The sequence below is a fragment of the Sus scrofa genome, chromosome 14 (assembly GCF_000003025.6).
Source record: "Sus scrofa isolate TJ Tabasco breed Duroc chromosome 14, Sscrofa11.1, whole genome shotgun sequence".
Taxonomy (NCBI): Eukaryota; Metazoa; Chordata; class Mammalia; order Artiodactyla; family Suidae; genus Sus; species Sus scrofa.
The window spans coordinates 76,020,789-76,045,734 of NC_010456.5; the positions used below are offsets into that span (position 1 = coordinate 76,020,789).

General features: G+C 37.4%; 1 protein-coding gene across 3 annotated transcripts in view; it reads left to right on the plus strand.

The window, feature by feature from the left end:
• The window catches only part of FAM149B1 (family with sequence similarity 149 member B1), a 73,166-nt gene that overhangs the window by 28,132 nt on the left and 20,088 nt on the right, over positions 1-24,946 (plus strand). For all 3 annotated transcript variants that reach the window (XM_013983338.2, XM_021074321.1, XM_021074322.1), the window contains 2 exons: positions 3,303-3,470; positions 7,884-8,071. In XM_013983338.2, the coding sequence (XP_013838792.2) occupies positions 3,303-3,470; positions 7,884-8,071 (356 nt within the window). The remainder of the gene's footprint in view (positions 1-3,302; positions 3,471-7,883; positions 8,072-24,946) is intronic.

Here is a 24,946-nt window from a genome sequence, read left to right on the forward strand (position 1 = left end):
ATTATTGCTTTATTCAAATCTATTTCAATAAGTTATTTGGTCTAGTTTCCATTCCTGAGGAATTCTTGGGCCAGAGGAAAGTAGTACAATAAACAACACAAAAATACAATCTCTTCTTTGTATCTCTAACACCTAGCACACTGCCTAGAACATAGCATTCAACTTTTTAAAAAATTAAATTAAAACACCATATTTATATGACAACAAACTCCATGAAAATGAATTGATATTATGGTTGCAAAAACAATATTATCAATCAAAACAAATATTAGTGTCTAGGTCCAAATGGAATTCCAGGAACTTTTAACAATAGAAGATGATGACAACATAAGGAGAAAACACAGGCTAGAAAAGACCCCTGAACAGATGAGTTTGAGGACATTTCCATTTGAAAAAACAAACAAACAAAAACTATGCAGTCTCCTGCTTCAGTTAGCTTAAGGGGCTTATCCACCCTTAATTTAAATATATAGCTCAACAAAATTAACTATAATATCTAATAAGTTGCTAAAGTTTATGACTACATGCAGAATTATAACCCTTAAAAATCATTAAGAGAATAGAGGAGTCCTCTGGTGACTCAGCAGGTTAAGGATCTGGCATTGTTACTGCTGCAGCTCAGGTTGCTACAGTGATGCGGGTTTGATCCATGGCCCAGGAACTTCTGCATGCTGCAAACACGGCCAAAAAAACCCCAGAGAGCTCAGAAATAAACCTTTGTGTATATTACTAAATGATTTTCATCAAGGATGCCAAGACTAAATAGTGGGAAAGGGCAATCTCTTTAATAGATGGTGCTGGGAAAACTTGATACCCACATGCAAAAGAATGTTGTGGGACCTTTACCTTATACCATATACAGAAATTAACCCAAAATGGATTATAAAGACCTAAATGTAAGACCTAAAACTACTGAAACTCCTATATTAAAGTATAGGTGGAAAGCTTCAGGATATTGGATTTGGCCATGATTTATTGAATGGGACACCAAGTGCATAGGCAACAAAAATAAAACAGACAAATAGGACATCAAATTTAAAAATTTTGTGCATCAAAAGAAACAATCATCAGAGTAAAAAGGCAGCTTGTAGAACGGGAGAGAATATTTGCAGATCACATTATCTGCTAAGGGGTTAACATCTAGAATGTATACGGGACTTCTAGAACTACAACAACAACAAAAATAACCCCGATTAAAAATGGACAAAGGGGAGTTCCTGTTCCGACTAGGAACCATGAGGTTGCAGGTTCCATCTCTGGCCTCCCTCAGTGGGTTAAGGATCTGGGGTTGCCATGAGCAGTGGTGTAGGTTGCAGATGCGGCTCAGATCTGGTGTTGCTGTGGCTGTCAAGTAGGCTGGCGGCTACATACAGCTCCAACTGGTGTTTCCCTCGTGGTTCAGTGGTTAAAGAACCCAACTAGTAACCACGAGGTTGCAGGTTTGATCCCTGGCCTTGCTCAGTGAGTAAAGGATCCAGCGTTGCAGTGAGCTGTGGTGTAGGTCGCAGACTTGGCTTGGATCCTGCGTTGCTGTGGCTGTGGGGCAAGCCGGCAGCTGTAGCTCTGATTTGACTACTAGCCTGGGAACCTCCATATGCCGCAAGTGCGGCCCTAAAAAGCAAAAAAAAAAAAAAAAAAAAAAGGACAAAGGGAGTTCCCATTGTGGCTCAGTGGTAACAAACCTGACTAGTATCTATGAGGACGCGGGTTTGATCCTGGGCCTCGCTCATTGGGTTGTTGCCATGAGCTGGAGCATAGATCACAGATGAGGCTCAGACCCTATGTTGCTGTGGCTGTGGTGTAGGCCAGCAGCTGCAGCTCCAATTCTGTCCCTAGCCTGAGAACTTCCATATGCCACATGTGAAGCCCTAAAAAAAAAAAAAAAAAAAAAAGCAAAAAAATAAATAAATAAAATAAAAGTGGACAAAGGACTAGAGCATAGGCAATTCTCAATGAAAATAAATAGCCAATAAGTATATGAAAAGGTGTTCAACATCATTAATCACAAGAGGAATGCAAATAAAACCCACAGTTAAAGATCACCTCATACCCAGCAGAATGGCACAAGTTTCAGCTCAAAGTCCCTTGCACTGGTGACACCTTCCCGGGCTGCTCAAATCTTAATACCTATTACAGAAAATAAAAACTGCTGGCAGAGGGGTAGAGAAAAAATTGGAACCTTTGTGTACTGTTGGTGGGAATGTAAAATGGTGCAACCATTAAGGAAAACAGTATGGAAGTTCCTTAAAAAATTAAAAATAGAATTACCATATGATCCAGCAATCTCACTCCAGAGTATACATCCAAAAAAATTCTAAGCAGGATCTCAGAAAGATATTTGCACACCCATATTCACTGCAGCATTACTGACAATAGCCAAGAGGTGGAAACAACCCAAATGTCCATCAACAGATGAGTGGTTAAAGAAAATGTGGTGCATACATACAATGACATATCATAGAATGAAGTCCCGTCACGTGCCATGATATGGATGAACTTCAAAGACATTATGATGAATGAAATAAGCCAGTCACAAAGGTCAGAAACAGAAAGTAGAAGAGTGGTTGCAAGGGAGGAGAGGAAGGGGAAGGAGCAATTAGTGTTTAATGGTTATCAGTTTCAGATTTGCAAGATAAGAAAATCAAAAGATCTGTTGTACAATAATGTGAATATTCTTAACACTATTGAACTGTACAGTTTAAAATGGTTATGATGGTGCATTTAATGCTATTTTGTTTACCACAATTTTAAAAAATCATGGAAGTGACATGGTATGGTTTGTCTTAAGCCCTCCTCCTTCATGTCATTCATTATAAATTATAGCTTTTGCTTTCATTTTGATTTTTTTTTACAACTATCCTAAATGCAAGAGCTTGTTCAAGCCAATTACAAATCCAGCGTTTTTAGATATAAAGATCTTTCTGAAGCTCTCCAAAACCATGGAAATGTGCTCTTTCAATTCTTCTACTGGTAGGGCCATCCACAGTCATATTTTCTTTACCACTGTACTAAGTTATATTATCTTCCTTTCAGCATCATGAGGTCACATCTTCATGATGTGATCTATTCCTCTGTTTCAGTCATTGCTAGAGGTCCCCTGGTAGATAAGTTTGGTTTGAAATGGAGGTGAGAATGGCTAATGGTATTTATTCCCCTTCTGAGAAATAATAGGTATTAAGATTTGAGCAGCCGGGGAAGGTGTCACCAGGGCAAAGGACTTTGAGCTGAAACTTGTGTGACTTAGTTGCTGGCGAACTGTTTATGTTGTGTATAATTAATATTTTCTTTTTTTCCTCTTCTAGATTTGGTATTAGGGGAAAGAAGTTACATTTTTCATCTTCTTATGCTCCCAAAGGGTCTTCCATTGCCAAATCCCCTAGCTTGTGTTCCACGGAAAGAGAAGAGGAAGACTGTATAATTTTTTCTGAAGGAGTAATAGAGGAATATCTAGCATTTGATCACACAGATATGTGAGTATTATGTCTTTTAAACTTTTTACTCTCCTCCTATTTTGTATATTAACATTTATTTTTTTCTAAAGTATATCACCAGTATGATCTATAATTAGATTTATGTCAATTTCTGTTATTTATTTTCTATTACTTCTCAGTTCATGTACTCAGGTGATTTAAATTTCTTTTGCTTCCACATACCATACTTCCTTGTGTACTTTCTTCCTGTGCATGTCATTTGCCTCTTCCTGAGATTAAACATTTTAAAATGAATGAATTTTTTTCTCCACAGAATTTGATTTTGTTCTTTGTAAATTATCACCAGTAACTTGTGGAAATTTTAAAGAGTCAAAAAGGTGTGAATTTTGTTTACATAGGTCCTGCCTGAAAATGATATATACCATTTACATAAAACATTATACTTGGCAGAGACTTTATAATTAATAATATTTACATTTTCTCATCGGATTCTGACAATAGCCCTGTGACATAGATATTTTTAACCCTCTTTACAGGATAGGTCAGAATCAGAGTAGTTAAATGATTTGTCTGAGGTAAAGCTAAATTTTATTCATCTAATTCTAAATTCAATGCTTTCTTCACTATTCCATGCTACTTTTCTGAAACATTAACATCTTAAACTATTCCTCTAAGCCTTTAAAAGTTCAGAATTCATAGTCACAGTAGCACATCTAGAAATGAGAATTTCATTTGAAGCAGTGAGGCTGTGGTTAGGTCTATTTAGTGTCACATGATTCTGGACTTTTCTGCTTCCCATCTTACTTCCTATTGAGCCATCTTACTCACGTGCTTAATGTACACAGTCCTAGGGTCAGGTAACATAACCTAGATTTCTATACATATAGCATCACTGAGTTAGCCCATTGTTCCAAAAGAATCTTAAGTATGTTCTTTTGGTTTTCCAGATATTTTCCCCTTTCCTTTCACTTCATCTGGCCCAGATCACATTATCCCTATTTTCTCCCCCCTTTTCCTTCAAGGTCTTTTCCCTTCATTTTAGCTTATAAAAAGATAAAGCTGATGTAACTAATTTAAAATGGGATATTAGTGTCTCATAGGTGTCCTTGGGGCATCTCTTCTCCTTTCCTAATAGTAAACCCAAGACTTTTAGAGATACCACTGAGATACTGAGATTGAGATGTGACAAATGAGATCATATAAGTTTGGAAGAAAATAAGATGTGAAAGATTGCTTTAAAAAAAAAAAAATTGGGGAATAGGGAAGGCCTTTCAAACTATAGCACAAAGTCTACAAATCATTTAAGAAATTCTTGGAGTTCCCACTGTGGTGCAAGAGGATTAGCAGTGTCTCTGCAGTGTCAGGATCCCTGGCCCAGCACAGTGGCTTAAAGGATCTGAACTGCTGCAAGTGCAGCATAGATTGCAACTGAGGCACACATGTGATCCCTAGACTGGGAACTCCATATGCCGAAGGGAGCCCAAAAAGAAAAGAAAGAAATTCTTAAAAATAACTACATAAACTGAAACTTCTGGATAGAAGAACTTATAAAGTCAAAAGACAAATGGCAAACTGGCAAAAATACTTGCAGTCTATATATACACAAAGGCTTAATTTCCTTAATATGTATATCAGTGAGGAAAGGATTAAGGACAAAACAGTCAAAGAACATGAATTGTTCACATTATAAGAAAGTGGACTTTGGAGTTCCCATCATGGCTCAGTGGTAACAAACCCGACTAGTATCCATGAGGAATGCAGGTTCTATCCCTGGCCTCACTCAGTGGGTTAAGGATCTGGTGATGTTGTGAGCTGTGGTGTAGATGTGGTGTAGGCCGGCAGCTATAGCTCTGATTCAACCCCTAGCCTGGAAATTTCCATATGCCGTGGGTGTGGCCCTAAAAAGACAAAAAAAACAAAAAACAAAAAAAGGGATTTTAAATAAATGAGTGAAATTCATTTACTACCAGAGATGTAAATTTAAACTATAACGAGATATTATTTTATCTGTCAGACTAGCAAAGAACGAAAGATAAGGAAGCTTGATAATTCCTTGAATGAGAAAACAAGCATATTATTTTAACTATTGGAGAATTATACCACCTCTTTATTTTTTTAAATTTAAAAAAAATTTTTTATGTTGTTGTATTTTTAGGGCTGCACCTATGGCACATGGAGGTTCCCAGGCTAAGGGTCGAATCAGAACTGAGGCCACCAGCCTACACAACAGCCACAGCAACCAGGATCCAAGCCACATCTGTGACCTACACCACAGCTCCTGGCAATGCCAGATCCTTAACCCACTGTGTAAGGCCAGGGATTGAACCTGCATCCTCATGGATACTAGTCAGATTCATTTCTGCTGAGCCACCACAGGAACTCCTATACCACTTCTTTAAATTGAAATGCACATACCCTTTGACTCAATAATTCTATTTATAGGAATTTACCCTACATATAATACCCACATATATATGGTCCCTAACTTAAGACAGTTCAACTTACAATTTTTTAATTTTGCAATGGACAGAAGTGACATATATTCAGTAGCAACTCTACTCTGAATTTTGATCTTTTCCTGGGCTAGCGATATGCAGTATGATACTCTCTCATGGTGCTGGGCAGTGGCAGCAAGCCACAGCTCCCAGTCAGCCACGCAGTCACTAGAGTAAACCACCAATACACTTAGAACCATTCTGCACCCATTCAACCACTGCTTTTCACTTTGCAAAAATGACAATGAGATATTCAACACTTTATTATAAAATAGTTTTTGTGTCAGATAATTCTGCCCAACTGTAGGGTAATGTAAGTATTCTGAACACATTTAAGGAAGACCAGACTAAGTTATAATGTTCAGTAGGTGAGGTGTATTAAATGGATTTTTTTTTCTTTTTCAGCTGCCGCACAGCATATGGAGTTCCTGGGCCAGGGATCAGATCCACGCCACAGTTGCAGCCTACACCAGAGTTGAAGCAACACCAGATCCTTTAATCCACTGTGCTGGGCCAGATTTCAACTTGCATCCTGATGCTGCGGAGACACTGCCGACCCCATTGCGCCACAGTGGGAACTTCTAACTGCATTTTTGACTTTATGATATTTTCAACTTATGATGGGTTTATTAGGCTGTAACCCAATACATAAGTCAAGGAAGATCCATACAAGGATATTAATTGCAGTATTGATTATAAGACCAAAAGGCTGGTTGGTCAATAACTGGTTAAATATATTATAGTATATCCAGGGGAATACTCTGCAGTTATTTTTTAAAAGAGGCAGATTTATATGTATTGGTAGGGATCATTAATAATTAGAAGAGCAAGGTGCAGTATAGTGTATAATGTAACCATATCCCTGGACCTATGTATGTTTGATTCTGGGGATGGGGACAGAGATGTAGGAAACTTCTTTTTTACATACATACATTTCCTTCTGTCCAATTTGAATTTTCATTGTATGACTGTGTTATCTCTTCTAAAAAGAAATATGAATTGAAATATAATTAATATTAATCAGCCTCCTCTGCCACTTAATGCCAGGCCAGGTCTTCTGTGGGAGAGGAGAAGCAAAGAGAGTCTGGTTGCTCTGCTTAAACCTGTTAGCATCCTTTTTTCCTGTTTATAGTTTCCTATTTAAGTCTTGAGACCTTTGTTGCCCTAGGAGTAAGTTTCACTATAGAAGCTGGAAGATACTTCTCTTCACCCCAAGCCAGTTCCAGAATTTGCTTTAGTTTATAACACGTTTGTCATAAGTAAGCACATCTAGCAGCTAAACTTTCTTCCTCCAGAAATCTGGGGCTATTGGCACTCATTGTCAGAGAAGAGACAGACTTGGCTAACTGGGAGTTTCTGAGTTATAGATACACGGTCTCTGGCAGAGCCTCAGAGTAGCTTCCTGTACTGTTGGGCTTTCCTCTTTTTCCTTTACAGCCAAATCCCAAATCTTTATTCGGATTAGAAAAAGTACACTAATTTTGATAATCGATGTGGACTATTTCCTTAATGAATCATATAATGAATTCAAATAATTATGTAGCATGGTCAGAGTTACACGCACATCATAAATGTTGCATTAATATTAATCTAAGTGTAATCCAATTACAACAAAAAGATTATTTCTATGTGCTTAATTGTCATAGCTTGCTTTGTTGCTTAATTGACAACTCCTCTCTGTTTAAAGCTAGAAAAAGTACAGTGATTCTCAGTCTTCTTTTTCTTGTTCTATTATTTGGTGGTGGTGGTGGGGGTAGTGGTGGTGAGGAGGGATGGGGGTAAAAATGAAAAGGCAGAGTCGCCTCTTTTGAGAAGTCCCTTAGTTCACAAGGCAACTTAATACATGTGTAACATATGCCTGGCGGAGCTGGGAGTACGACAAATGACACTCTTAAGCAGGACAAAAGACAGTGGTGAAGAATAACCATGAAGTCTTTCTCTCTTGCTTCTGTTACAGGGAAGAGGGGTTTCATGGAAAAAAATCAGAAGCAACTACAGAGAAACAGAAATTAGGGTACCCACCCATTGCTCCATTTTACTGCATGAAAGAAGATGTCCTTGCTTATGTGTTTGATGATGTGTGGAGCAAGGTCCTAAGCTGTATGGAGCAGCTAACACGTAGTCATTGGGAGGGATGTGCTTCTGGTAAGGCTCCTTGTGAAAACAATATAAAAAATTGTTTATGATTTTCCAACTCTAACCATTGTATTAGATTATATGCCTCATTAGTACAAAAGAATCACATTTTTTTTCTTTCCTTTTATGAAGGCACCTGAGGCACAGGGAAGTTCCCAGGCTAAGAGTTGAATTGGAGCTGCAACTGCTGGCCTATACCACAGCCATAGGAACACCGGATCCAAGCCACATCCATGACCCACATTGAAGCTTGCAGGAACACCATATCCTCATATCCTCAACCCACTGAGCATGGCCAGGAATCAAACCCACATCCTCATAGAGACATGTTGGGTCCTTAACCCACTGAGCCACAATGGGAACTCCAAAGAATCACATTTCTATTTCTCATAGAAACTAGCAGCTATTTGGAAAATATCTGGGATACTTGGGAATGAGTGGGTGATTAACAAGGAAGGCCTAGTCTCTGATGACTAGATAGACTTTGAATATAATTATTTGTGAGAAAAAAAACATGCAAGTCACAAATACATTTTAAAAACTGCTTTATTGAAAAATAACTGATATACATACATATTTCAAGTATATAAATTTGATAAGCAGAACTAATATATACAGCCATGAAACCATGAGACAGTTAATAATAGCAAACATATCCATTACCCTGAAAAGTTCATGACTCTAATTCCTCCCTCTTGTCCCTGCCCAACCCACTCTTCCCAAGTGACAGCTTATCTGCCTAAATGGAATCATGTAGTTCTTACTCTTCCTTCTGTCAGCTTCTTTTACTCAGTATGATCATTCTGAGAGCCACCCATGTCATTCTCTGGGTGAATAAAGGAATAATTTATTCCTTTTATTGCTGAGTAGTATTCCATTGTTCCACAACTTCGTTTCTCCATTTTTCTCTTGATGAGCACTTGGATTGTTTTCATTTTTGGATTATCAATGCTGTTATGAACACTAGTGTTCAAGAATTTTTTGGACATATATTTCCTTTTCTCTTGGGTAAATTTCTAGGAGTGGAATGGTTGGATATACAGTTAAATGTATATTTCACTTCATAAGAATTGTTTGTATTGGTTTTCTATGTTGCACAAAAAATTACCATAAACTTAGCAGCTTCCAACAATGCAAATATATTGTTTTCGACAGATTTGTGGGTCAGAAGTTCAGGAACAGCTAGTTAGTCCTTAAGATCTCACAAGGCTACAGTTAAGGTGTTGGCCAGGGCTGGGTTCTCATGTAGCAACTTAACTAGGAAAGGGTCCATTTCCCCTTTTGTGTGTTCTTGGAAAAGTCCTGTTTCTTATAGCTATAGTAGTCATGGTAGCTTTCTTCTTCAAAGCCACCAAGAAAGACTGAGAGCTAATCTGCTAGCAAGACAGACACTTGTATAACATAATCATGGGAGTGACATCCTGTCACTTTTACCATCATGTATTGCTCTAAAGCAAGTCTTAAGTCCTATCCACTCTCAAAGGGAGGGGATTACATAAAGGTGTGACCATCAAGAGGTGAGAATCATTGTGGGGGGCACCTTAGAATTTGTCCACTACAGTCTTCCCACTGGCCCCCAATGATGCATGTGCTCCAACATGCAAAATATATTCAACTCCCTTCAAAGGTTTCCAAGAGAATCATCCCATTATAGCATCAATTCCAAAGATTTTGAATCTGGTCCTGGTACGAAGTTTCCGGATATAAGACATTAAATGAAGTTGCTGGGGCACAATTCCTTTTCATCTACAGACCTGTGAAACTAAAGGTTATATACAGAGATATATAAACCTCTAACTATATAATCCAGTCATTCTACTTATAGAGAATAGTGGGCCAGGGAAAGGATAACTACTATAGACACTCCAGTTAAAACGCTGAGGTGGGGGGAGGGGGAGTAAAAAAGGCTCCATGGCAATTTTGAAATCCAGCTGTGAAAATATTGGGATATTTTAATATTAAGTTTCCAGGCCTGGAATAATCATCTCAGCTGTCTCTTCTGCCCTCTGAGCTCTGGGTTCACCCTCTAAGTCATCACTCCTTTTTCATGAAAGATAGCACATGTTTGCAGCTAAGTAATTTGAACAGGCTGCTTCCTGGAAGTAGAATTTTGTAGGTCTTTCAAATAGAATCTTTTACCAGCTAGAGAGTTGTCAAAACCATAAGGTCCTGGTTTCTTTCTCTAATAGTTTTTCCCTCAATTTATCTCTCTCATCTTGTGTTTTATTATAAACAGCAAGAAAAAAAAATCAGGCATCACCTTTAACATTTTGATTAGAAATTTCCTAAGCTATAAAACCAAGATGATCACATAAAAGTTATACTTTCCATGTGATGATAAACACAAGGAAGGGCACAAGGATCAACATGAAGATGTAAAAAAGGTCATCAAAATCATAAAAGGTGGGAACAAAGAATAAGAAAATACAGACTCTTTAAAAAATGTGTTTGAGGCTATATGACTATCAGCCTAAAGCAAGCAGATATAGGAGGGGATTAACATACTTGAAAAACAGGGCGACCACAAACCAAAAAAAACATTCAGTAGAGTCACAAAAACTACAAAGAAGAGAACAGAAGCATAAAATAAAAGGAACTCATAAAACCACAGAAAGAAAAAGAAAGGGACAAAGAAGAAACATAGAAGCAACTGTAAAACAAGTATCAATAACTTAAATGTCAATGGGCTGAATATTCCAGTCAAAAGATAGAGAGTGATAGACTGGATAAAAAACAAGAGGCTACAATATGCTGCCTACAAGAGACTCTCCTGGGGACACACATAGACTGAAAGTGAGGGGATGGAAAAAGAAATTTCATGCAAACAGAAATGAAAGGAAACCAGGAGTTGCAATATTCATATCAGACCAAATAGACTTTAAAAACAAAATCAATAAAGAAAAAGGATACTATATAATCATAAAAAGATCAATACAAGAAGAGGATTTTACACTCATCCACACATTTGCACATAATATAGAAGCATCTAAATACATAAAACTAATACTAAGAAACATAAAGAGAGAAATCGAAGGAAATACAATAAAAGAGGAGACTAACACCCCACTCACATCAATGAACAGACCTTCTAGACAGAAAATCAATAAGGCAACAGAGATTCTAAATGACACAATAGAACAGTTAGACTTAATTGATATTTTCAGGATATTACATCTTTTCAAGTGCACATAGAACATTCTCTAGGATTGACCACATACTAGGGCACAAAACAAGCCTCAAAAAATTTTAAGAATATAGAAATTATTTCAAGTATCTTCTCTGATCACCATGGCATGAACCTAGAAATCAACCACAGGACAAAAAATAAGAAAAAAACAACTACATGTATACTAAGCAATATGCTACTAAAAAAAACCAAAAAAAAAAAAAAAAAAAAAAAAACCAATGAGTCAATGAGGAAATCAAAAGGAAATTTAAAAATACCTTGTTGAGATAAATGACAATGACAACATAATACAAAATCTATTGGATGCAGCACAAGCAGTTCTTAGATACTGGCCTTCTTCAAAAAACAAGAAAAATCTCAAAAAAACAACCTAACAGGAGTTCCCATTGTGGCACAGCAGAAACAACTCCGACTAGGAACCATGAGGTTGTGGATTCGATCCCTGGCATCATTAAGGAGTTAAGGAGCCAGTGTTGCCATGAGCTGTGGTGTAGGCTGGCAGCAACAGCTCCAATTAGACCCCTAGCCTGGGAACCTCCATATGCCATGGGTGTGGCCCTAAAAAGACAAAAATAAACAAACAAACAAAAACCTAACATACCATCTAAAAGAATTAGAAAAAGAACAAACAACACAAAATTAGCAGAAGGAAGGAAATTTTTTTAAAAATCAAAGAGGGAATAAATAAAATAGAGATTAAGAAAATAAGAAAAAAAATCAATAAAACCAAGAGTTGTTTTTTGAAAGTGTAAACAAAAGTGGAGTTCCTCTCATGGCTCAGTGGAAACAAATCTGACTAGCACCCATGAGGACATGGGTTCCACCCCTGGCTTGCTCAGAGGGTTAAGGATCTGGTATTGTTGTGAGCTGTGGTGTAGGTTGCAGACACGGCTCAGATCCAGAGTTGCTATGGCTGGGTATAGGCCAGCAGCTACAGTTCTGATTCAACTCCCAGCCTGGGAACCTCCATATGCCATGAGTACAGCCCTAAAAAGACAAAAAAAAAAAAAAAAAAATTGACAAACCTCTGGCCAGGCTAGCCAAGAAGAAAAGTGAGAGAACCCAAATAAAATAAGTGAAAAAGGAGAAATCCCAACTGAAACAGCAGAAATACAAAAAAACAAACAAACAAAAAAAAAACAACATAAGAATACCATGAAAAATTATATACCAACAAATTTGACAACCTAGAAGAAATGGAAAACTTTCTTGAAATACAGAGCCCACTAACAAGAGTCAAAAAAAAATAAGTAGTTTGAACAAACCAGTCACTAGAAACGAAATAGAATATGTAATAACAAAACCCTATACACAAAAGTCTAGGACCAGATGGCTTCACAGGCAAATTCTACTAAACATACAAAGAAGAATTTATATTGATACTTCTCAAACTCTTCCAAAAGAATGAAGAGGAGGGAATATTCTCAAAGACATTCTGTGAAGCCACCATCACCCTAATATCAAAACCAGACAAAGATACCACCAAAAAAGAAAATTACAGGCCAATATCTTTGATGAATATAAATGCACAAATCCTTAACAAAATTCTAGCAAACTGAATCCAACAACACATAAAAAAGACCATATACCACAACCAAGTGAGATTCATCCCAAGCTCACAAGGATGGCTCAACATACAGAAATCAATCAATGAAATACACCACATTAACAAAAGAAAAGTAAAAAACTACACAGTCATCTCAATAGATGCAGAAAAAGCATCTGACAAAATCCAACATCCACTCACGATAAAAACTCTTACCAAAGGGGTAAAGAGGGAACACATCTCAGCATAATAAAAGCCATTTATGACAAACCCACAGCCAATATTAATACTCAACAGAGAAAAGCCGTAAGAATTCCCACTAAAATATGGTACAAGACAAGGATGCTCACTCGCATCACTTCTATTCAACATAATACTGGAAGTCCTAGCTACAGCAGTCAGACAAGAAAAATAAATAAAAGGTATCCATATTGGAAGGGAAGATGTAAAACTGTCACTGTATATACGCAGATGACATGATACTATATATAGAAAACCCTAAGGATCCCACACAGATCCAATAAATTCATCAAAGTAGCAGGATATAAGATTAACATTCAGAAATTGATTGTATTTCTCTATATAACAATGAAGTATCAGAAAGGGAATGTAACAAAAAATACCTTTTAAAATCACACCAAAAAAAAAAACCTAAATACCTAGGAACCTGACCAAGGAGGTGAAAGACTTATACGCTGAGAACTATAAAACATTAATAAAGGAAATTAAAGATGATTCAAAGCAATAGAAGGACATCCCATGCTCTGGAATTGGAAGAATTAATATTGTTTAAATGGCTACTCAAAGCAATTACAGATTTAATGCCATCCTTATCAAAGTACCCATGACAGTTTTCAAAGAACTAGAACAAATCACCCAAAAATTTATATGGAATCACAGAAGACCCAGAATTTCCAAAACAATCCTGAGGGTGGGGAAAAAGCAGGAGGTATAACTCTCCCAGACTTCAGATAATACTAAAAAGCTACAGTAATCAAAACAGTGTGGTATTGGTTAAAAAAAAAAAAAACAGATATATGGATCAATGAAACAGAATATAGAGCCAGAAATAACCCCCTATGCATATGGCCAATTAATCTTTGACAAAGGAGACAAGAATATAAAATGGGAAAAATATAGTCTCTTCGGCAAGTGATGCTGGGAAAGCTGGACAGCAAAGTTAAAACACACCATCACACCATACACAAAAATAAACGCAAAATGGCTTTAGGACTTAAACATAAGACATGACACTGTAAAAGTTCCAGAAGATAACACAGGCAAAATATTCTCTGACATAAATCTCATAAATGTTTTAGGAGTTCCTGTCATGGCACAGGTGGTTAACGAATCTGACTAGGAACCATGAGGTTGCAGGTTCAGTCCCTGTCCTTGCTCAGTGGGTTAACAATCCGGCTTTGCCGTGAGCTGTGGTGTGGGTCGCAGATGCGGCTCGGATCCCGAGTTGCTGTGGCTCTGGCGTAGGCCGGTGGCTACAGCTCCAATTCGACCCCTAGCCTGGGAACCTCCATAGGCCACGGGAGTGGCCCAAGAAATGGCAAAAAGACAAAAATAAATAAATAAATAAATAAATAAATCTTACAAAAGTTTTATCAGGTCAGTCTCCCAAGGCAATAGAGATAAAAATAAAGAGATGGGACCTAATCAAACTTACAAGCTTTTGCATAGCAAAGGAAACAAGAAAGAAAGAAAAAACAACCTCTAGAAAGGGAGAAAATATTTGCAAATGATGCAACCAACAAGGGCTTAATCTCCAAAATATACAAACAGCTCCTACAACTCAACAACAAAAAACCCAATTGAAAAGTGGGCAGAAGACCTAAACAGACATTTGTCCAAAGAAGACGCATGGACGGCCAGTAGACATATGCTCAACATCACTAATTATTAGAAAAATGCAAATAAAAACTACAATGAAGCAATAAAGTACTACCTCACACCAGTCAGAATGGCCCTTATTTAAAAGTCAACAAATAACAAATGCTGGAGAGGATGTGGAAAAAAGAAAACCCCCTTACACTGTTGGTGGGAATATAAGTTGGTGCAACCACTATGGAAAACAGTATAGAGGTTCCTCAGAAAACTCAAAATAGAATTACCATATGATCCATCAGTCCTACTCCTGGGCATATATCCAGACAAATCTATAATTCAAAAAGATACATACACCCCTGTGTTCACGCAGCACTATTCACAATAGCCAAGACATGGAAACAGTCTAAATGTCTATCAACAGATAAATGGATTAAGAATATATGATGCACATATACAATGGAATACTACTCAGCCATAAAAAAGAATGAAATAATGCCATTCACGACAACATGGATGCAACTATAGGTTATCATACTAAGTGAAAGAAGTCAGAAAGAGATATACAAACATCATATGATATCACTTATATAGGGAATATAAAATATGACACAAATCAACCTGTCTACAAAATGGAAACAGACCCATGGAACATAGAGAACAGACTTACGGTTGCTAGGGCAGGGGTGGGGATGGAGAAGGATGGAAAGATGGACTGGAAATTTGGGGTTCGTAGATGCAAACTATTACATTTAGAAAGGATAAAGAGCAAGGTCTTACTGTATAGCATAGGGTACTATATCCAGTTTCTTAGGATAGATCATGATGAAATAAAATACAAAAAGAATGTATTTTGTGGTGCAGTGTGTTAAGAATCCGACTGCAGCAGATTGGGCACTGCAGAGGCGCAGGTTCAATCCCGAGCCCAACACAGAGGGTTAAAGGATCAGGCGTTGCTGCAGCTGTGGCGTTGGTCACAGTTGTGGCTTTGATTCATTCTCTGGCCCAGGAACTTAATATGTTGCAGGCGTGCCCAAAAAGTTTTTAAAAAATGCATATAAATGTATAACTGAATCACTCTGCTATAGTAGAAATTGGCACAATATTGTAAATCAACTATAATTTTAAAAAAAGTTTGAAAAAAAAGTCCTCCTTTCCACATGACCACAGAAAACCATTTCACTAAGCTATTTGTACACAAAATAACAAGCATCTCCCTTATTCCAGTTTCGAATAACATGTTTCTCTTTTCCTTATGAACTCTCCACTACAACATTCTCCAAATCCAGATTCCTCCTAAGTTTGTTCAAGGTAATTTACGTCTACCATGCTTCTCAAAATTCTTCCATCTTCTATTAATGAACAATCAAAAATGAAATGAAGAAAATAATCCATTCGGAATAGTATCAAAAAGAATAAAATGCTTAGGAGTAAAATAAACCAAGACAGTATAAGACTTATACACCACACACTACAAAACATTACTGAAAGAAAACAGAGAAGGCCTAAAGAAATGGATGACCTAATATTGTTAAGATGGTGATACTCCCTAAATACATCTACCGGTTAAGTGCAATCTTGACAAAATTCCAAATGCTTTTCTTGTAGGAATGGACAAGCTGACCTTGAAATGCATACAGAAATGCAAGGTATTCTGAATATCAAGCAAAACTGAAAAAGAACAAGTTTGGAGGGTTCATACTTTCTGGTTTTAAAACATAATACAAACCTACAGTAATCAAAACAGTGTATTACTGCTACAAGAATACATATTGACCAATGGAATAGAATCACAAGTCCAGAAATAAACCCACACATTTATGACCAATGGATTTTCAACAAAGATGCCAAGACCATTCTATGCAGAAAGAATAGTTTCTTTAAGAAATGGTGCTGGCAGGGAATATAGCCAGTATTTTATAATAACTATAAATGGAGTATAACCTTTTAAAACTGTGAATCAATATGTTGTATACCTGAAACTTACAGAGTATTTTAAATCAACTATATGTCATTCAAAAAAATTAATATAAAACCAAAAATAGTGCTGGGACAACAGAATAGCCACATGGAAAAGAATGAAGCTGAACCCTTACTTCACATCATATGCAAAATATCAACTCAAAATGGATCAAAGGCACACATTAAGAACTAAAACTATAAAACTCTTAGAAGAAACATTGGAGTAAATCTTCATAAGTTTGGATTTTTTTTTTTTCTTTTTAAAGCATACCTGCAGCACATGGAAGTTCCCAGGCTACAGGTCAAATCAGAGCTGCAGCTGAGGCCTACACTAAAGCCACAGAAACACTAGATCTGAGTCACATTTGCAACCTATGCTGCAGCTTGCAGCAATGCTGGATCCTTAACCCACTGCAAGGCCAGGGATCCAACCCGCATCCTCAGAGACTATGTCAGGTTCTTCACTTGCTAAGTCACAATGGGAATTCCATGAGCTTGGATTTTGCAGTGGATTCTTAGATATGACACAAAGACCATAAACAACGACAACAAAAAATAGATAAATGACTTCATCAAAATAAAAAACTTCAGGGTGTATCAAAGGACATTATTGAGAAAGTGAAAAGACAGCCTATGGAATAGGAGAAAATATATGTAAAGCAGACACCTGACAAGAACCTAGTATCCACAATATATGAAGAATACAACTCAAAAACAAAAGAAAAAAACAACCCAATTTAAAAACCAGGCAAACAACTCAAAGAGACATTTCTCCAAAGATGATATACAAATAGCCAATAAGCACATGAAAAGATGTTCAACATCATTATTCATTAAGAAAATCAAATCAAAATCAAAACCGCAATAAGATACCACTTCATACCCACTAGGATGGTTATATATATATTTTAAAAGGATAATACGTTGCTGGTGGGAATATAAAGTGGTACAGCCACTGTAGAAAAAGTCTGGCAGTTCCTCAAAAAGTTAAACATAAAATTAATGACCCAGCAATTCCACTCAAGGGTATATAACCAAGAGAAATGAAAATATATCCACAAAAAAAAAGGACTGCACAGTGTTCATGGCAGCATTACTCATAATAGCCAAAAAGTGGAACCAATCCAAACATCTATCAGCCGATGAATGAATAAATAAAATGTGGTATATCCATATGTTATTGACTAAATTATGTGCCCCTCAAAATCAATATGTTGAAACCCTAACCCCCAATATGATTGTGTTTGAAGATAGGGCCTTTAAGGAGGTAATTAAGAGAAGTCAGAAGGGTGGGACCCTAATCCTATAGGATTAGTATCTTTTTAAGAAGAGGAAGAGACATCAGAACTCTCTCTCTTTCTGTGCATGCAAAGAGAAGAGGTAATGCAAGGACAGAGCGAAAAGGCAGCTGCCTAGGAGCCAGGAAGAGAGGTCACACTATAAACTACCCTGACAGCACCTTGATCTGGACTTCTAGCCTCCAGAACTGTGAGAAAATAAATTTTTGTTCTTTAAGCCATCCAGTCTGTGGTTATTTTATGTGTTGTTTAAGCCATCCAGCCTGAGTATTATGCACAACTAATACACTGTGCAATGGAGTATTCATACATACAAAGGAATTGAGTAATGAAGCATCTTAAAACATGGATGAACCTTGAAAATGTTAAGTGAAAGAAGCCAGACACAAATGGTCATAATTGTATGATTCCACTAAGATGAAATGTCCAGAACAGGCAGAAAGTAGTTTAATGGTTGGCAGGGAATGGAGAGAGAGGTGCACTGGGAGGCATAGGGTTTCTTTTTGGAGTGATGGAAAATTTCTGAAATTAGATAATGGTGGTGGTGACACATTGTGAAAATACTAAAAACCACTTAATTGTATACTGTAAAATGGTTAAAAACAGTGAATTTTATGTTATATGAATTTTATCTTATTAAAATTAGAAAAAAACCTTTTCCAACCTTAAGGATGCCCTCTAAAATTTCTTGTATGTGGATCTGTGAGAAATTCTTTCAAGATATGAAAATTTCCTTATTTTGCTTTCATTTTTGCAAGATACTTGTGTGATGTATTGAATTTTGGGTAGACACTTTTTCTCTTGGTATTTTATTATTTTTTTACTTTTTTTTGGTCTTTTTAGGGCTGCACTCGCAGCATATGGAGGTTCCCAGACTAGGGATTGAAGTGGAGCTGTAGCTGCTAGGCTACGCCACAGCCACACCAGATCTGAGCTGCATCTGAGACCTATACCACAGCTCATGGCAAAGGCAGGTCCTTAACCCACTGAATGAGGCCAGGGATCGAACCAGCATCCTCATGGATACTAGTCAGATTGGTTTCTGCTGAGCCACAACAGGAACTCCCTCTTTTGGTATTTTAAAGATGTTGTCCACTGTCTCCTCTTACTTGCAGTGTTTCAGACAAGAAATATGATCTGATCCTTTTCTTTGTTCCTGCATTCATGAATTTTTTAACTTTTATTTGGCTGCTTTTAAGGTTTTTCTCTGCATCACTGGTTTTGAATAAGTTAATTATGATGTGCCTTGATGTAATTTTCTTCTTGTTACTTCTGCATGGAGTGTTTTTTGGATCTGTGGGTTTACTGTCTTCATTATTTGGAAAGTTTTCAGCCATTATTTCTTCAGCTATTTTTTTCTTGCCCCCACCATCCCTCAGGACCCCATTTACTCATATATTAGTCCATTTGCTCACTGACCCCTCAAATAAGTGATAAGTGATTCCTTAAATTTTTTTTCTCTGTGTATTTCATTTTGGATAGTTCCTATTGTCTTCAAGTTCATTATCTTTTCTTTTACAATGTTGAATCTACTGTTAAGTTCACCCAGTGTATTTTTCTACTCACTGTTTTCTATGAAGCATGACTAGAGTGAATTTTCAATCTTCCATGTCTCTCACTTTTTGAAAAAGTGGGATAACTCAAACATTTGTGTGAATTCTGGGTTGGTTTCAATGATTGATATTCTCCTAATTATGAGTTTGATTTTCCTTCATGGTATTCTTTTTTTTCCTTTGGGTTTTTTTTTTTTTTGACACTTTATTTTTTCAATTGAAAATCACATTGCACTTAAAACTCATTTTTTTTCACATCTGTAGTTGTGTAGTGATCATCACAATCCAATTTCACAGTATTTCCATCCCACAGCCCAAACACATCTCCCTACACCCCAGACTTTCTCCTCTGGAAACCATAAGTTTTTGAATGTCTGTGAGTCAGTATCTGTTCTGCAAAGAAGTTCAATCTGTCCTTTTTTCAGTTTCCACCTGTCACTGAAAGCATTTGAAGTTGGTGTCTCATTGTATGGCTGACTTCACTTAGCATGATAATTTCTCGGTCCATCCATGTTGCTAAAAATGCTGGTATTTCATTCATTTTAATGGCTGAGTAATATTCCATTGTGTATATGAACCACATCTTCTCGATCCACTCCTCTGTCCATGGACATTTAGGTTGTTTCCATGACTTGGCTATTGAAAATAGTGCTGCAGTGAACATTGGAGTACATGTGTCTTTGCGAGTCATGGTTTTCTCTGGATAGATGCCCAGGAGTGGGATTGCTAGGTCAAATGGTAGTTCTATTTTTAGTTTTCTGAGGAATCTCCATACTGTTTTCCACAGTGGTTGCACCAATTTACAACCCCACCAACAGTGTAATAGGGTTCCTTTTTCTCCACACCCCTCTCAGCACTTATTGTTTGTAGACTTTTTGATGATGGCCATTCTGGCTGGTGTAAGGTGGTACCTCATCATGGTTTTGATTTGCATTTCTCTGATAATGAGTGATGTTGAACATCTTTTCATGTGTTTTTTGGCCATCTGCATGTCTTCTTTGGAGAACTGTCTCTTTAGATCTTCTGCCCATTTTTTGATGGGGTTGTTTGTTTTTTTGGTATTGAGCTGCAGAAGGTGTTTATAAATTTTGGAGATTAATCCTTTTGTCAGTTGATTCATTTGCAAAGATTTTCTCCCATTCTGTGGGTTGTCTTTTTGTTTTGTTTAGGGTTTCCTTTGCTGCGAAGAAATTTTTAAGTTTGATTAGGTTCCATTTGTTTATTTTTGTTTTTATTGTCAATACTCTGATAGGTGGATCTGAGATGTTGCTGTCATTTATGTCAGAGTGTTTGGCCTATGTTTTCCTCTAAGAGTTTGTTTGTTTGTTTTGTCTTTTTGCCATTTCTAGGGCCACTTCCACAGTATATGGAGGTTCCCAGGCTAGGCGTCTAATCTAAGCTGTAGCCACCGGCCTACACCAGAGCCACATCAACTCGGGATCCAAGCTGCGTCTGCAACCTACACCACAGCTCACAGCAACACCAGATCCTTAACCCCCGAGCAAGGCCAGGAATCAAACCCGAAACCTCACTGTTCCTAGTCAGATTTGTTTCTTTTGTTTTTTGTTTTTGTCTTTTTGCTATTTCTTTGGGCCGCTCCCATGGCATATGGAGGTTCCCAGGCTAGGGGTCGAATTGGAGCTGCAGCCACCGGCCCACGCCAGAGCCACAGCAACGCGGGATCCCAGCCGCGTCTGCAACCTACACCATAGCTCACGGCAACGCCGGATCGTTAACCCACTTAGCAAAGGGCAGGGACCGAACCCGCAACCTCATGGTTCCTAGTCAGATTCGTAAACCACTGTGCCACGACGGGAACTCCCTAGTCGGATTTGTTAATCACTGAGCCACAACGGGAACTCCTCCTCTAAGAGGTTTATAGTGTCTGGTCTTATATCTAGGTCTTTAATCCATTTTGAGTTTATTTTTGTGTATGGTGTCAGGGAGTGTTCTAATTTCATTCTTTGACATACGGCTGTCCAGTTTTCCCAGCACCACTTATTGAATGGACTGTCCTTTCTCCATTGTATATATTCTTGCCTCCTTTGTCATAGATTAGTTGGCTGTAGGTGCGTGGGTTGAATTCTGGGCTTTTTATCCTGTTCCACTGATCTATATTTCTGTCTTTGTGCCAGTACCATATGGTTTTGATGATTGTTACTTTGTAGTACAGTGTGAAGTCCAGGAGCCTGATTCCTCCAGCTCCATTTTTCTTTTTCAGGGTATCTTTGGCTATTCTGGGTCTTTTGTGCTTCAAAACAAATTTTAAAATATTTTGTTCAAGTTCTGTGAAAAATGTCCTTGGTAATTTGATAGGGATTGCATTGAGTCTGTATATTGCCTTAGGTAGTATAGTCATTTTGATAATATTAACTCTTCCAATCCACGAGCATGGTATGTCTTTCCATCTATTTGTGTCATCTTTGATTTCTCTCATCAGTGTCTTATAGTTTTCAGAGTACACGTCTTTTGTCTCTTTAGGTAGGTTTACTCCTAGGTATTATTCTTTTGGATGCAGTGGTAAACGGGATTGCTTCCCTAATTTCTCTTTCTGCTCTTCCTGCATGGTATTCTTAGGGTACCAGACATTGTAAATTTTTATCTTACTGGGAGTTGATTTTTTTTTCCATTTGTATGTATCTTCTTGGTCTTTTCTTAGGATGCAGTTATTTGAAAAAAAAAAAACCAAAACTTGATCCTTTCTGGTACTGCTTTTATGATTTGGTACAGGCAGGGCTGGAGCAATGCTCAGTCTAGAGCTAAATATTCCCCAGATACCAAGGCAAGATTGTCCTGAGTACTCTGTCCAGTGCCCCATTAATTATGAGTTTTTCTAGTATGGCTGGTAGGAGGAGGCATTGTTCCTGGTTCTGTCTGAGCAGCAGGCACCGTTTCCTCTAATTCTTTCAGTTGGTTCTCTTTCCTAGCCTCAAGTGGTTTTTCTCATGCATGCACTGATCAATACTTTTTTTAGTACTCAAGGGACACCTCATATTCTGCAGATTTCTTGGGTTCTCTTTCTGAGCATTTTTCTCCTGTCTGGTACTCTGTCCTATGAACCCCAGCTATCTGGCTGTCTCTGGACTCTCAAATCATGAAGCCCACCAGGCTCTGCCTTTGTCCTTCCTCTTTTTTTCATGTCTTAGAAACTCTTTCAAGGCAGGTGCAGGGCTAGCTTCATTTGTTTACTATCTCACAGTTCACTACCTTTGATTATCTGATGCCCAGTGTCTCAAAAGCCATGGATTTATTGATTGTTTTTAGAAGCGTAAAGCCAGATCTGTTATTCCATCTTAGTTGGAAGCAGAAGTCCAGAAAATGGTTTTTTTTAAAACTTGTTAGAAGTATATCTATATAGAAAAGTGTAAAATAAGTATCAAGTAAGCTTAATTTTTAAAAACTGAATCCACTTGTATGACCAGTGCCCAGATCAAGGACAGAACATTACCAACACTTCTGAAGCTCATTTCACGTTACTAAACTCCTCCCTGCACTAAGAATAACCCTATCTTGAATTACAGCACCACAGATAAGTTTTCCCTTTTAAAAACTTTATAGGAATGGATTCATATAGTATGTGTACTTCTGCATTTGCATTTAAACACATTATGTTTGTTAGATTCAACTGTTTTCTTGTAACAATAGTTCATCTTTATTCTTATATAGTAGTTTACTGTATTAATATATCACATTCTACTGTTGCTGGACATTTGAGGTAGTTTCCCAGTTTATGTCTGCCTGCTTATAGTGCTATTATAAACATTATAAACATTCTTGTATATATCTCTTGGTGAACATATGTACTGGGTACATAAGAGGCGCACTGCTAGGTCATAGGATATGCTGTGCCAGCTTCAGATTCCGCCAAAATTTTTTCCAAAGTGGATGCACCTATTGACTCTTTCCAGTACTGTATGATAGTTCCAATTGCTATACATGTTTGCCACACTCAATACTGTCTCTGTGGGGTCTTTTTGTTTGTTTGTTTGTTTGTTTTTAGGGCCCCACCTGCAGCATATATCACAGCAACACAGGATCTGAGCTGTGTCTGTGACCTACACCATGGCTCATGGCAATACAGGATGGTTAACCCACTGAGCAAGGCCAGGGATCAAATCCACATCTTCATGCATACTAGTTGGGTTCGTGACTCCTGAGCTACAATGGGAACTCCCCTGTGGGCTTTTTAAAAAAGCCATTCCGTTGTATGCATGTTAAGTTCCCTTTTAAAGGTGGTATTAGAGAACAGTAGGTCTAACACCTTTTTTAAAAAAAACTACTTTACATTATATGAGGTTAAGTTTTAGAGATATAGGAGAGATGATAAAATCCAGAGGCATATCCAAACTATAATAATAATAAACCCTGGTAATACAGGAATTCCTTTAATGTTCAGTATCAACCACTGAAGTATCAGAGAAAATTTTCATCTCACCTTTCACAATTTACCAACATTAGGCTGTGAATCATTATCTTTTATTTTTCTGTGCAAATTAAATTTAGGTTACTTCATTGTATTAACAATTGTGATTTTGAGACAAAGTCTTTAAAAAGACAATGATCTTGGATTTCCCATCGTGGCTCAGTGGTTAACGAATCTGACTAGGAATTCGTTAAAAAAGACAATGATCTTATAATAGAGGTGGAGGATCTCTGGCTGGTTTAGTGGGTTGATTGAAATGTCCTAAAATAGGGGTCAGCAAACTTTGTATATAAAAGGCCAGTTGGTAAATATGTGCATCTTCACCATCCATCCAGTCTCTGTTGCATCTACTGAACTCGGCCCTTGAAAAGAGCCATAAACAAAATGTATATTAGTGGGTGTGTCTGTGTACCCTCCTATATACTAAGTATACATGTTCCCCAAAGACAGATATGAGAATGTCCATAATAGCACTATATGCTGGAAAATATAAACTGGAAACAATCCAAATGTTTGTCAATAGCAGAATGTGATATATTCATACAATGGAGTAATATATAGCAATGAGGGTAAACAAACTGTTAACATTTTTTTTTTTTTTTTTTTTTTTTTTTTTTGTCTTTTTAGGGCCGTACCTGCAGCATAGGGAGGTTCCCAGGTTAAGGGCTGAATCAGAGCTGTAGCTGCCAGCCTACATCACAGCCATAGCAATGTGGGATCCAAGCTGTGTCTGCAACCTACACCACAGCTCATGGCAACGCTGGATCCTTAACCCACTGAGTAAGGCCAGGGATTGAACCTACATCCTTATGGATACTGGTCAGATTAATTTCCGCTGAGCCACAACGGGAACTCCTGTTACATCTTTACTTTCAAAAACAAGCAGCAGTAATGAGCATGAGGTTTCACTAGTTATGTGTGGCTATTTAAATTTTAATTAATAGGTAAGATTTTTAGTTCTGTCCTCAATCACACTCAACCCACCATCCAGTCAGAGTTAGGGTTAGTGTTAGATTTTTAAATTGTTTAAGAAAATTTATTGTTTAAAAAATTTTGTTGAGGAGTAGTTGACTTACAATGTT